This window comes from Mixophyes fleayi, chromosome 7 (genome assembly GCF_038048845.1).
Source record: "Mixophyes fleayi isolate aMixFle1 chromosome 7, aMixFle1.hap1, whole genome shotgun sequence".
Lineage (NCBI taxonomy): Eukaryota > Metazoa > Chordata > Amphibia > Anura > Limnodynastidae > Mixophyes > Mixophyes fleayi.
In genome coordinates, this window is record NC_134408.1 from 119,529,499 (window position 1) to 119,545,392 (window position 15,894).

The 15,894-nt window shown below is 39.8% G+C and overlaps 1 protein-coding gene across 2 annotated transcripts in view; it reads left to right on the top strand.

The window, feature by feature from the left end:
• CCDC141 (coiled-coil domain containing 141) overlaps positions 1-15,894 on the top strand; it is a 125,616-nt gene that overhangs the window by 5,426 nt on the left and 104,296 nt on the right. For both annotated transcript variants that reach the window (XM_075180514.1, XM_075180513.1), the window contains exon 2: positions 9,157-9,279. In XM_075180514.1, coding sequence (XP_075036615.1) covers positions 9,157-9,279 — 123 coding nt within the window. The remainder of the gene's footprint in view (positions 1-9,156; positions 9,280-15,894) is intronic.

Here is a 15,894-nt window from a genome sequence, read left to right on the forward strand (position 1 = left end):
TTACTCATTTTTCTTGCTTTACTTTCTTAATGAATCAGGCCCTCCATTTCCTTCATAACATAACCCCCCTCTACACTATAAAAGCGGCCTGGGATCACATTCATTTTTCACACAGCTTTTTTCATTGGGCCACACTGCACGTGGGACATTTAAGAAAACTGATGCACACATTTATTTTAAAAAAAATCCCTATTTATTAAAGCAAAAAATACAAATCTCTGAATCATCTGTGAGCAAAAAGTGTATATTTCCCTTGTTATTATAAGTAAGGAAGGTTCAAGGCATATAAGCACATATTTATTTATGCTACCGTTAAACTAATCAGATACATCAAAGGCACAGAAGTTAAACTGTATTAGACATACTTACCTACTTATCACATCTACCTTCTGAGAGATGAGGTGGGTAAGTGTTAAGAAAAGGTGAAGGAAACTTTGCAATGCCATTCGGGTCATCAAGTGGGCGGGGAAAGTTATATGCACTCACAGGAGAATTGACTGATCTGGGGGTTCAGGAGGTCAACCATGATTTAAGACTGCATTTAGCATTCAATAGAATTGTCTTCTGATTGGATCCAGTATAATGTGATGTCAGAAAGCGTGATAGATATTCCACATACAACTTATATAGAATGACCAGGCCAGACACATAGGGGCATATTCAATTAGCTTTTGGATTCGCGGTAACGCGCGTTACCGCGAAAAGTGCGCGTTTTAGCGGGTATTACGGTACCGCATTAACGCGGATTTTCGTTCGCAACCCTATGGGCTGCGAACGAAAATCCACGTTATTGCGGTACCGTGTATTACGTTTCGCGGCTGTTCCGGCGCGTTGCCGCAAATCCAAAAGCTAATTGAATATGCCCCATAGGGTCTAATTCATTAAGGAAAGTAAAGCAAATGTAAGTAAGTACAGGGCCCTCTTAAGAACATCTTGGGCCCCCGGTCACAGCAGTGCACCGGGGCCCCTATATATACAGAAAAAAATAAAATATTATATATATGGGCCCGGCAGCCCAGGGGGGCCCGTCAGAGGCAGCAAAAAAAAAAAAAACCTGAAAAAAAAGAAGAAAATACTTACCTTGCGGTCAGCTGGTGATCCGGCTCCCTCCCTTGTCTCCTCCGTCGCGCTCCGCAATGGGTGTCGGGCAGGTGTGATGACGTCACGCCCGACAAGCACTGCGAGCGCGACGGAGGAGGAGACCATGGAGGGAGCCGGATCGCCAGCTGACTGCAAGGTAAGTATTTTCTTCAGGTTTTTTTTTTTTTTTTGCTGCCTCCGACGGGCCACCCTGGGCTGCAGGGCCCCCGGGCACCTGCCCATTGTGCCCAATGGGAAAAACGGCCCTGAGTAAGTAAGGCAAAACCATGTTGCATTGGAGGGGAGGGGGTGTAAATTTAAATTGTGATGGCAGATTTATATTTGGGGTAGGGCATGTCTTCAACTTTAAATTTTAGTGTACAAATAAGCTTTCAAGGATTTGTGTGCTACATGAAAAAAAACATACTGTATTTAACTTATGTGCAAAATAAAAAAAATAATTTGCATCCCTTGCATTGTAACATGGTTTTGTCCAGGAAAAAACTTACTCCTTTTTTTCCTTAATGAATCAGACCCATATTGTCCTTGGAAACTGGTTTATAATGTTTCCTGGACCCCATTGTGAATAATAATAGACAATACAGACTTTTCTTTCTTTGTTTGTTTGTTTAACTAAGGATTGTGACGCTATGCCACAACTCTAGATACTGCTTTCCATTCAGCCTGCCCAAAGTTTCCTAGAACTTAGCTGTCAGGAGATAATTTAAAGAATTACTTGGGAAGAACTCAGGAAAAGTTACATTTAGAAAGAAAAGTCCAAACACACAAGAAAAATATACATGATCGTACATATATTTAGCTTCGCAACCCCATGCACAGAGCAGTCAAACTACAAGGGACTGAATTTGTCAACTGATCCAGATTTGACAAAAATGTCAGAACAAATTATGCCCACTAGACAATTGGGCCAATCATAGTGCATGTTATGTAAATAAGCCAGCAAACAGGCATCTGCCTACGTCACAGTTATAGCCCTATAAAAGAAACTTACAGCCTTAGACACACTTTCTGCCTGGATTGTACTAGATGCAAATGTAGACAAGACTATTGTATAATCGTGCACATTGTATTTGCTCCATTTAAACAGCATTGCCTGCCTGATGTATCATCTCATAACTACAACACACTGACTGCTGCAAAAACAATTATTTTCTGTACTTGTTGTTAGCTATCTATAATGGTCAACAGTGACACCAGCAGGTCAGCCACTATAGCTAGGCTAATCGCGGTCTTCACCTTTTACATAGCACTTTATGTGTTCACCTGTACTAGGTCGCCCCCACATCTTGTAAATGTTGCTATAGTTGCTGACCAGTATGGCTAAAAGAGACAAATGTAAGGGAAAGAGAAGTCAGGTGGGCAGAGTCATACACAAATGGGCAGAAGCACCACAAAGAGCCGCAGGTGAGATATCAAACTCAAAACCAAGCACTAAGATTAGGACAGGCATCAAAGAACAATGGTCAGGAACGAATCGAAGGACAGCAACCATAATGCAAAATATACTAAAAGTGAGAGCAAGAAGCAAAACCCATTATGGTTGTCTGAGTGATACAATGACATGCGCTGTCACTTTAAATTGTACATACGCAATCTTGACACACACATAGGGGAGCCCGGAGTCAGCCGCAGATACAACTAAGATCAGTATCTTATGTTGTTTAGGCGAAATTAAATCAAAGCTTACTTATTGGCAAAAAACTATAATTCTTCAATCTGTACTGTACCTACTGTCCCTATCGCAGACTTCATGGCAGTGGTAATGACCTTATAAATGAAATTCAGAAAACTGTCACCAAAACTCCCTCGTCGGGAAAGAGAAAATCTATTAACAATCAAAATATTTTATGATAGGATTGGTGCAGTTATTTTTTGATAAAAGAATGAAGAACCAAACAATACGCCCACTTATGGCCAGAAAATGGTGGAAGCATACTTCAATTTATCTATAGTACTTCTACTGCAGTAATGTCAGTAATTATAATAAATGCATGCCCTAAACACAGTCATTAAGTAGGCTATATAATCAACATAGAATGCAGCCTATCAACTCACTAGATACTAGGGTTATCATCTTTTGTGATGGGAAGAATATCGGTCAGTGAGTATGTATCTCCCCTATTAATAACATGAGAACATAGGCCCAGCTTTTACTTCCAATGCTCATAAAATATCGGCCAGATGACTACCCTACTAGGAACCAGTGACATAAATTTGTGCCTTTGTAACGTCCATGATTCCTAGTACGTTCGATAGGCTGCAATCTCATATGGCTGTCTCCAGAGAGCGTTTCAATGACTCTAGTGGATAACGTATACATCTGGTCTGCACATCCAATATCCATTATAATAACAATGCAACCCATCAGTTCACTAGGAAGAACGGTCATTACAGGGCCAATGACATCGTTGTGTGCCACAGTGTTACGGTTCAGGTACCTTAGTCAGTATTTTCGCCGGCCTTCCTAGGGCGCGGAGTCTAACGGCCTCCCGGTCTTCACCAAGAACCACCGCAAGGTAGGATGGGTTTTGCTGCCGGAGAACCGCAGGTCGCGGCTCCCAGGTTAGCCTACTGACGTAAGGAGAAAGTACTATGTGATGGATAGGCAGTGGAAAATATGACAGGTGGATGCAGGTAAATTAACCGTGTAATCCGGGCAATGGTAGTCTGGAACAGAAGCCGGTTCGGTGCACGGTATCTGTCATATGCAAAGTACTGGGGATGAGTCCAAGGGGTAGTCAGGTACACAGCCGGGTCGGTACACAGGAGATGGTCCAGTATGCGGTGCCAGGGAAGAGTCCAGAGGATAGCCAGAAACACTGCCGGGTCGGTACACAGGAATCGGTCCAATACGCGGTGCCAGGGATTAAGCCAACGGATAGTCAGAACACAGCCGGGTTGGTACACAGGAATCTTTAACAATGCAGGAGCACACAGGAAGCAGGAACACAGGGATCAGGTACACAGGGGAGGGAGCCAGAAACAGGAAACACATTGCTCTGACACAGATAGTGTCTCAGAGCAGAAGAGATATAGAGTTTGAATTCCCCGCCCAGGAGTCACATGACCTGGGGCTCGAACAGAGGAAAGCGCTGACCCGCCGGAGAAGAGACAGCTGCCAGACATCGCCGACAGAGCAGCGGAGCGGGGAACAGGTAAGTTCATGACACACAGTAATTTGACTGCTTCTTACAGAATTGATAGACTGCTTTCTGGTAGCTTGCAAAGCCATATTAGTTTCTTCAACCATCACCTTCTAGGAGCCTGTAAAAGATTAAAACATTATGAAGTTATAATAATTAAAACATACACAACAATTGTCAAAAATGGCCAAATCAATCTATGATCCCTCTATATATCTTTGTGCCTAATACCTTGTTTGTATCACTAAAGCTTACTGTTGAACCTAGGCCTGCACTGCTTCCTAGTGTTCACTTAGCTGTCCACCAAGTGCCTTTCAAGGAGCACACTCACGTCTTGGTCTTTGTAACTGTAAGGGAAAAATCAATCTACGTTTAGTTTTGCTGGTTGGCAGATGCTCCGAAATATGAACATAGTAAACATGGTAAGAACATCACATTTATTTCCCACCTGCTTCCTCTTTGGATCTAAACCAATCCTCTGTTTGTCTCCTAAAACACTGCTCCGTTTAGCGTAAAAAATAATTAAATAAATTTTTATTGGGCTTTACAAAGTAAGCAGGTCAAACATGAAGCACATTCAAAATCACAATACTTGGAGCCTCTTGTTATGTATAAAGCAGAATAGATCCAGGCCATTCTATTGTCATATTAACAAACTGGTCTCAAGTGCACAGAGAAAAACAAGCCTAGAACAAACAACAGAAAGACAGGTTGGGGTAGGGAAGAAAGGGAGGGGGAGGATTGAGGGGGAAAGTAAAGGGGGACTTGATCAAGATGAATATTTCAGAGACTTTTTGGGTACCAGCTGATCCATGAAATGAGCTACATGGGCTCCGAGCTGTAGTAAATCTTAATTAGGTCGGAGTGGTGGAAGTTATGGCCGTATATATATTTAGGAGAACCTATGAAGTTCAGCCAAGGACCCTAGATGGCGTGCTACACCTCGAATTTATCTTCAGCCGAGAGAAGCATGTCCTCCATAGACCCATAGAACCCTATCCTCCTAAACCAGTCCTGGACAATGGGAGGGGATCTCCAATGTACCAGGACGACCGCTGTGGCTGCTGATATAAGAAACTTCAGGCGCGATTTCTTAAAGCTAGACATGGACATATTTGTTTTGTTGAGAAGCCAAAAGGAGGGTTTATCAGGGACCGGTCTCCCCAGGAGTTCCATTTAGCATAATTTATGTCTGAAATGAATTGTAAGAGTGATGGGGCAGCAGGACTGTCTTTACTACACGTGACACATTTGTATGTTTGAAACACTTATTCTTTTGGTCTAGTGCTAAGAAATATATTGGAATGCAGAAGTGTCACTGAAAGGTGAAAAATGCCCCATTATAGGTATAAATATGAGACCCAATCTCTTGGGCATCGGAAGGAATGGAGAGAAAGGCTGTGCTCCTGCCCGCAAACCAGGAGCAACCTGTAAATGTCCGTATCCACCCCTGGATTTCATATAAATAACACCATCTTGAATCAGAAAAATGTTTTACCTGTTTGCTGCAAGCTGAGACTGAGCCATCCAACTTCCCCCGACAGCTTGTTCAATATTTTGTACCCATGCTGATTAAGCCATGTGCATTTCCATAAAACCGGGTCCAACTCTAAAGAAAAGGTGCATGGCTTGACAAAACAGCATTTATCCTGTGGTACTACAGTTCTGTGGTTGTAAATAAGCCTTGAGAAGGAATAAGCCCGCACCCGGTATATCCCATGTTATATATGGTACCAGCTGAGCGGCAATATAAATGCCCATATATGTATACAAAACAAAAAGACAGTTGTCAGCACTTATCCTTAACACTGCATATCTGTGTGTATCTAGCAAAATGAAAACATGAGGTATTAGTTCATATTTTGATCAAAACATTTAAGGCTGCATCCCAGCCTCAAGGGCACCTCATTGTATGCAGGTCCAACATGGACCTTTTTCTCTTTTCATTTTTGTAAATAAAACTTACTGACTGTAGCTTGTAGTCAGCCTGAAATACAATCATTTACCATGTGTTCCATGGGAGATAAAACAAACATACTAAGTGCTAAGTAGTGAGTTAATAAGCTTGTTACAATAAATTACTTAATAGAAGCATGAAGCACTGGTTACAGTAGCAGACTTACATTAGCGTTTAGTCTTCACTTAGTGCTATTACTGTTCAGTGTTAATCCTTTCCTGAAAAGCCCTTTTACTCATATGATTTATTTACACCAGCCTGTCTCATTTCCTCTGGCTGTTTAGTTTACACTTCAAGTGCAGATTATGGTGTAATAATGTTGTGATAGATGTGAAGTGACAAACTATTTCCCATTCACATAGATACACAGTAACTATTTCCCATTCACATAGATACATACTAGTAACTATTTCCCATTCACATAGATATATAGTAACTATTTCCCATTCACATAGATACACAGTAACTATTTCCCATTCACATAGATACACAGTAACTATTTCCCATTCACATAGATACACAGTAACTATTTCCCATTCACACAGATACACAGTAACTATTTCTCATTCACATAGATACACAGTAACTATTTCTCATTCACATAGACACACAGTAACTATTTCTCATTCACACAGATACACAGTAACTATTTCTAATTCACATAGATACACAGTAACTATTTCCCATTCACACAGATACACAGTAACTATTTCTCATTCACATAGATACACAGTAACTATTTCTCATTCACATAGATACACAGTAACTATTTCTCATTCACACAGATACACAGTAACTATTTCTAATTCACATAGATACACAGTAACTATTTCTCATTCACACAGATACACAGTAACTATTTCTCATTCACACAGATACACAGTAACTATTTCTCATTCACATAGATACACAGTAACTATTTCTCATTCACACAGATACGCAGTAACTATTTCTCATTCACACAGATACGCAGTAACTATTTCCCATTCACATAGATACACAGTAACTATTTCCCATTCACATATATACACAGTAACTATTTCCCATTCACATAGATACACAGTACCTATTTCCCATTCCCATAGATACACAGTAACTATTTCCCATTCCCATAGATACACATTAACTATTTTCCATTCACATAGATACACAGTAACTATTTCCCATTCACATAGATACACAGTAACTATTTCCCATTCACATAGATACACAGTAACTTTTTCCCATTCACACAGATACACAGTAACTATTTCTCATTCACACAGATACACAGTAACTATTTCTCATTCACACAGATACACAGTAACTATTTCTCATTCACACAGATACACAGTAACTATTTCTCATTCACACAGATACACAGTAACTATTTCTCATTCACACAGATACACAATAACTATTTCTCATTCACACAGATACACAGTAACTATTTCTCATTCACATAGATACACAGTAACTATTTCTCATTCACACAGATACACAGTAACTATTTCTCATTCACACAGATACGCAGTAACTATTTCTCATTCACATAGATACATAGTAACTATTTCTTATTCACACAGATACAAAGTAATTATTTCTCATTCACATAGATACACAGTAACTATTTCTCATTCACATAATTACACAGTAACTATTTCTCATTCACATAGATACACGGTAACTATTTCTCATTCACACAGATACACGGTAACTATTTCTCATTCACATAGATACACGGTAACTATTTCTCATTCACACAGATACACGGTAACTATTTCTCATTCACACAGATACACAGTAAGTATTTCTCATTCACACAGATACACAGTAAGTATTTCTCATTCACACAGATACACAGTAACTATTTCTCATTCACATAGATACACAGTAACTATTTCTCATTCACACAGATACACAGTAACTATTTCTCATTCACACAGATACACAGTAACTCTTTCTCATTCACACAGATACACAGTAACTATTTCTCATGTACACAGATACAGAGTAACTATTTCTCATTCACATAGATACACAACCCAGTATTACGTTTATATCATTATCAGTATCAGCTGTACACTGCTGTATGCTTTTTTGTGTAATAGAAAATCCTCTCCACATCCACTCCAGGAACCTATTAACACTGTCAGAAAGCTGACTCAGTATTATCATGTTAACAATGATCTTAAACTGTTGTGTGTTTAGTGTCACACCCCTAACTTCCCCCAGGATGTGTACAGATCCAGAGCGATTGCCACCCTATTTCTAACTTGTCTCCCCATTGTGTCCAAACACTTCTATGCAATTAAGCACAAGTATTGGCTGGCCAACATGGAGAGCATAGCTGCAAAGATTCCCAGCTGGAGGAAAAGAAATAAAATAAGACTGATCTGCATAAACCACACCCACATTTGTACAAACTCTACCTCATTCAGATGTGTTGGAAATTGGGACATTCCAGGAAACAAACTGTCCCATTTGTAGTTATGGGAGAGCAGCTCTTCACAACAGTAGTAATAACAGGAAAGGGGTGATACACATCATACAATCACTTTTTTAGTGAGCCCTGTGGTGAGCAATCAGGTAAATGTGGTGACCTTTTGTTAAATGATGTTAAATGATGCGTTAAGTTGGGGGCAGTCCAACCTCTATACGAAATTGGACTACCTTGACCTGTGAGAGAAACTATTACATTAGAACAAAAATGAAAACTCTTGGTACAATAAGCTAATTCCTAGCCACTATAATTCTGTCAGCACCAAGTTAATAAATATTCACCTTGTATACTATGCTTGTTATTAGACATCTATTGTATTCACCTTTTTCCTTTGTGTAGAACATTTTTAAGTTGGCAAGTACTAAAGTCAACCTGTAGCCAATCAGAGCATGAATATCTTAAGAACACTAAACAAGCCCAAAATATATCTTTCTCTGTATATAATGCTGTCAACTGTTTGTGTTTGTTTGCAGAGTGGAGAACTGGTTGAATTGCAGTTAGCAGAAGCCATACCAAATTTAATAGAGATTCCAGAAAGTCACGATGAAGCCAAGAAACTGCTACAAGATCATAATGCTCTTCTCTACAAACTCAAGGTCAGAGGACAGAATGAATGATGTTTCATACTGGCAAAAAAGTTTGAGATATGTGATCTGACTCCAAAGTATAGAAAAGTGCACTATATAATATAAATCATTGCAAGTGTGTGCTTCACAAGTGACAGCAAGAAGCCCCTTTAATACAATTATGTATAGAGAAAACATATTTTTTAATTCATTTATTTAACTTTCCAGCTGTATGTACATTTTAACTCTTCTCAAGTGGTTGCTAAATATTTTGATACTTTCTAAAGCTTTAAAAAAAATTAAATTGTAGTATATGTTTTATTTGCTTGTTTATATATCATGAAAGGGTCTACAGATTCTATTGTAAGTTATTTATTAGGGGATCTGACACATATAGCATACAGTAGTTTCCTGTGGTTCTTCACATAAAAATGTGGATGGCAATACTTCATACTAATCTATAAAATAGCATATTTATTTTGTTTCATATTATCCAATTCATAATAAAATGTTCAACAAACTTTTTTTATTTATTTATCATCTGCTTGAAAACAATGTTTAAATGGATCAGCTTGTCTGTAACTTTATATATTGTTGCAAAAAAAGCAGAATTAGTTGCCTGCCAAGTTCAATTGTAGTAAGACAGAAACTGAAACTCCCAGCTCACAAGTAGGTAGGTTGGAAGCAACTTCAATCCAACTTAATTATATTTTTGCATAGTGCATATATTTAGGGAACAAAATAGCAGCATTAGCAGATGAATAGAAGTCTAATGGGACTGAAAGAATTCCTTGCAAACTACAGATGAGATGCATCTGTGCAACCAGTTCTGTAGTGCAGTGGGAATATAAGATTTCAGTTTGCACCACAAGACTATTGCCATGAGAAAGTTGTGGAGAAGGTGCATATTTAAGGGTGAACCTTACTGTGAGAAGAGGCACATGGCCATTTCCACTCCACAAAAGGACCAGCGCTGAGTAGGCAGATGTGGTTTTATCCAATACTTTTATTGGGACACGTCTTGTGCATCCCAGCTGCAGTTCAGTGGAGAAGCACCTTTGTAGACGCACTTTGCCCAATGTATTATATATCTATAAATAGCTCCAATTGTTCCCATAGTCTCATAATTCAGTACAAACTAATCTGGTAGACTCACCCGCCCTCATGTTATAGGCCCCCTTCCTCTTTGCCATACATGCATCCCCAACCTCATCACAGCACATTCCTGCCCCCCTCATCACAGTACATGCCCCCATTCCTCATCACAGTACATGCCCCCATTCCTCATCACAGTACATGCCCCCATTCCTCATCACAGTACATGCCCCCCCTCATCATAGTACATACCTCACCCTTATCGCAGTACATGCCTCACCCTTTTTACAGTACATGCCTCACCCTTTTTACAGTACATGCCTCCCCCTTATCACAGTACATGCCTCCCTCTTATCACAGTACATGCCTCCCCCCCTCATCACAGTACATGCCTCCCTCACCACATCGCGGAGGAATAGGAGTCAGACTAGGGGCCCAGACACATTCTGCAGCAATTGAGCCTCTTTTCCAGGGAGTAGGTCTTTTTGACAGTCAGACACAATAAGATCAGTGATGTCTTCACAATCTCTGGTACATCCGCCTGAATAAGCCTAGGCAATTACAATGCTTAAGATCCACACGTAAAGTATAATGAAAATTAAAAATTGTAAAATAAAAACTGTGTAGAAATTTCCTTGATATATACATCATAATGCATATAAAACATGCACACATCAGTATGTCATTATCTTTGAACAATTTTTATAGTTAACAAAGCTGAATCATTTCCTTGAAGTCTCGGCTATCCTTTTATCTGTCAGAACAAGCATCTCTAAGAGACTCAGCTAATATTTCAGACATGTTTACCATTGATTTAGTTTGTTTCTGGAGGGATTTGTAACACAGTCTTCAGAAATACCATGTAATTGCCTGACAATAGAGGTACCAAAGAACAGAATATAAAACATGCCCCTTCTGTAATGAAGACCCTACTCCTGCATTCCTACTGGCCATCAGCTTCAGTATGAACTCTAACCCTACAAAATATTTGTTTAAGAATAACCTAGTTATTTTTATCTTGAATTTGGATTCCATGGGCTTGCTGACATTATCAAGATGAATTACAAGCCCAGCTAGACCTAAACTTTCAGAGCCATGCTTTTGGAAACTGTCTCATGATTGAGAGAATGAACCAGAGATTTAGAAATCATATAGTTATAACTCTGTGTGTGTCTTAAAGTTCTGTTCTTAGGTCATGTGTAGACTTGATCTAAAGTCACTAATCTATTGCCTGCAGTAAATTCTCTTACTAGATAGATTCTGTGACCGGGTGGGCTTCCTTCTCCACCTGTTCTGTTGGGGGGAATAAGAATGAAAGGATGTTACACAGTTTATCTGGGTTCTTTCTCACCGTCAGTAACCGATTGTTACTGACCACTACTGGTGTCACCTTGCCATCAAATACTCACCGACTGCGAATGCCAACTGCCCAATAGTTGTAGTAGAACCACGCTGCCACCAATAGGGTCCTTCATGGCACCTAGAACCGCTTACTTCTGGGTAGCTGGTATAGCTGCTGCAGCACCTCTTTGCTGTGGGCTGACTGGTACCTCCTGACTGCTTACTATGGATCAGGACTGCCTGGGTAGCGGGTAGAGCATTGACACAGAGATGTTGGGTTCAACACAATACAGCCATGCAAGAAATTTGAGTGTAGGCCTGTTTTACTGCTCGGGAGTCCTGACACTGACTTATACACACTAGCTGACGGTACTAGTGGTCATTCAGAAGTACATTTGGAATACTACAATTTAGATGGACAACAGGGCTCTTTTTATACAGTTTTACACACATAACCTGGCAGGAGGTAATCCAGCCTCCTGCTTCTTTAACCAATCCAAGCTGATTCATGCAGCCTGTACGTAAATCAATAAATAAAACAAAATAGATCAGGCGCTAAGAATCATAAACAGCATACGTGCCCGATCTGCAGTTCTCAAAACAGATATCTGAATCTGAAACAAATACAAACATGTAAAGAATATATTTGAATAGTTACTATTGTAGGTCTGGGTACTGTGCAAGTTTTCTCATAGCTTCACCTATAGTCTATTTATTTATAGGTTGTCTTGTCAGTCTTACAAACTGTTCAGTCATGAAGATGCTTAGTTTGGTCTTTTGCCATTTAAGGGGCCGCTGTTAATAGTATCTATTACTTATCTTATGATCTATATGCTATTTGCACTTTGTGTAGCTTGTTATGATATATATGCTGTCATGTGCCTTCTGTCTGCATAGTTAGCTATTTGTTCTGTCACACACTTTGTAGGATGATGCTGTATTCAATTTATCATTATATTCCTTATTATCATTTTTAATCAATTTTATGTATATTTTTATATATTTTTTAATAATCTTTTATTACTGACTTCTATTAATAATTTTTCAATCATCTATATTTTTTTGAGTACTGAGTAGGAATTTTTATGGACCTTGGTTGTTGAGTATCTTGCATTATCACTGTATTTAATATGTTAGGCTGTATTCTTTTTTGTGCTATCTATATTTATTATTTAGGCTTCTGCACCGTTGTTATATAAACCATAGCGACGCAATACCAATTAAATTGTTCCCGGCAGGATCATATCAATTTGTCATTATCATTGATGGCACTACAATATAGGATCTCTTGGAATCTTGAAATTGCTAGCATCAGCCAGATGTTTCGGGTTGTTTACTCTTATCACCATGACAACGTTCAGCACAATTTTATTTACAGCACTATTTTTGGACAATGAACAATCGGAATCATGTACTAATTGGTCGGGTGGGATCATGTAATCGTCAGCCCGACGTGTAAACAGCATCTCTATAGTCTCGTATTTTACTTCCTCTGATGAAACCATTACAGTAGACGGAGAAATGCGCTCCCTTTCAATATTGTTATCACTTACTACCCTGATACCAAGAACTTTAAAGCTGATGCATTGTCTCATAGCATTTCACAAAAACACTATATACCATTTTTAAGAAGTGCACCCTATGTGCACTACAAAAAACATTAGTTTTTCAGTGCACACATCAATTTTCCTGACACCTCTCTACACTTGGGAGTTGTCTTCTCAAACCAAAAGCATGCCTTGATGTGCGAAAACTTCTTTAGCTGGTGCCCTGTAACCTCCAACTCATTTAGTTCAACCCCTTTCAATACAGCATCCTCTTTTTATTCTATAATACTTTTTGCTTAGCCTACTTATGGCTTAAATCATGAAAGTAGGAACCATCAGGTCTGTTTCCATCATGCGTGTCACTTGTGTTTGTGAAGATCTTATTAGATTGATTGGAGAGCACCTGGAAATGACCTTCACCTCTGAAGGCCTATAATTTATATGGGACCTATTCGGTGGAGAAGTGAATTTGCAGACATGTTCACCACTTGTAATCAAACAGCCCCATTTACAGTTCCCTGGTTGAAAAAGGCCATTGTGTGCCAACAAATATTCGTCCTGAACCCCCCCCCCCCCCCCAGCCTTGGCTTGTGGGGGCCTGGATAATTAACAACATTGCCAGCCCAGCAGTGATCCAAGTTAAATGGACAGGGGTATCGGACCATTATACCAAAAGAGTAAACGCAAGCATAATTTTGAATATATTTAATCAAATAAAACACACCTCCAAAACGGTAAAAACTGTAATTTACCACTTTATTCAATGTAAAATAAAATTATTTTTTTCTTCTTTCTTGTTCTATCGTAGTCCAAATGGAAACCTTCACAAAAGCCCCCATGAAATAATTATCCAGTCACAAGCTATGAAGTTCCAATGTACTTTTCTTGAAATGTCTTCCCTCCACCCAACTCCTCCCGTATGCCAGTCCTAATTGCTGCTGCTTAGCAAATGATGCCAACTGTAGCCGCAAGCCTATACACCCTGACGGTAATCTAGGCACATGTGCACAAATCAAGCAACAGAACATGTCCAAAGCTGTATTTGCGCTGTAGAGCAGACATTTGAGAAGTTTTAAATGACTTTCTATGATTCTACCGAACCTACACTGATAATTCCCCAAAAACAAATACTGACTGTTGATGTCCCAATCTTTCTGCAAAACTTGTTGCTAATCAGATTCAGGCTCTACCCAGGGCCGTTGCTACCACTTGGAGAGCCTAGGCAGTGGCCTAGGGTGCCTGGGTGTATGGAGCTCCTATAACACTAAATGAGTAACATAAAGTCACATATTCAGTGTCTTATCACTGGGGTGTACCCACACTGAGCGCCGGCCGTTGACATGGAAGGGCAGCAGCTGGCAGCTCCTTACCTGTAAAGCTGCCGTCTGCTTCTCCATGTTTGTAATGATTTGAGGATGTGTCTCTTGCCTATGATGTCACTGCCCAATGCCACACTCCCAAGCAGATGATTCCTGCCCCACTCCACGGTGGTAGTCAGTTTCACGATACTGACTACCCCGACAACATAGAGAACGACATGAGGACTCCGATTTAGTACAGGATCTGAAGTCATCTTCATTCCAGTAAGTAGTTTTCTTTGCAGGTCAGTGTAGTACTAAATCGGACTCATGTCCTTATCTATGTTGTCGGGGTAGTCAGTACCGTTAAAATGTACTACACCCCCACTTCACACTAGGTAAAAAGTGGGGGGTGGGTGGGGTGGTAGCAGGAGGATAGGGAGGAGTGTTGGCATCTGAGGGGGCCCTGGCTCTACCAAATTCTCATCCCTAAAACCTATTTGCCCTCTAATGTTCAACAAGCAGTGTGTACGCTAACACAGATTCCTCTACCTAGTAAATCTAGAAATAAAGTAATACTTATTGCTTGTGGGTGGTTGTTGTGGTAGTGTTGCACATTAACCAGGGTCTATAGATAGTGGAGACAGACCAGATCCATAGATTGTGAATGAGGGAGAGAGGTGCTAAGGGGTATAAATGATAATAATATTAATAAGGAAAGAGTGCTTTATCTGGTTCACGATTCTCATGTATTAGGATTGAGAATGTGGGTGGGGGGGTGGGGCTTAGGTTGTGATTCATGCGTCATTGTGGACGTACCCCTGCTGTAATAGCTTAGAAATGGTGATGACCATTTAGGGGCGGAGCCAAATAATGTAATTCACCGAGCTCCGCCCTCACCCACCCCCAGATCTCCCAAAGGCCAACTTGCCAAAGTTGGCAAGTATGATATATTTACTATGCTCTTCACTGCTTCAAAATTTTTCTTTACTGGGAAAAATAAGTAATTGGTAAAAAATCAAGTAGCATAAATGAAAATTTCAATCATGTAAAGTAAATAAACTGTATGATAAGAGTGAGTGATCCTGCTGCAAGTGGGAGGGGAGCAGGCAAAAAAAAATGCTAATGCTATTGTTAAGCATTTCCTTTACATGTAATTTTCCTGACAGGAGGACCTCAATGGCCAAAGTGCATTGATTTAGAACATTTTGTTTGCTGTTTGGAGATCGCCTTTAAATGTTTGCGAGCAAACATCCTGTCTTCCTAAATGAAGAACATGGCAATATTGCAGCTCAGTCTGCATGCCTGATATATAGTATCCTGTCCATTTTAAAACCATCCGGTTGAAGGAATAAATTCATCCG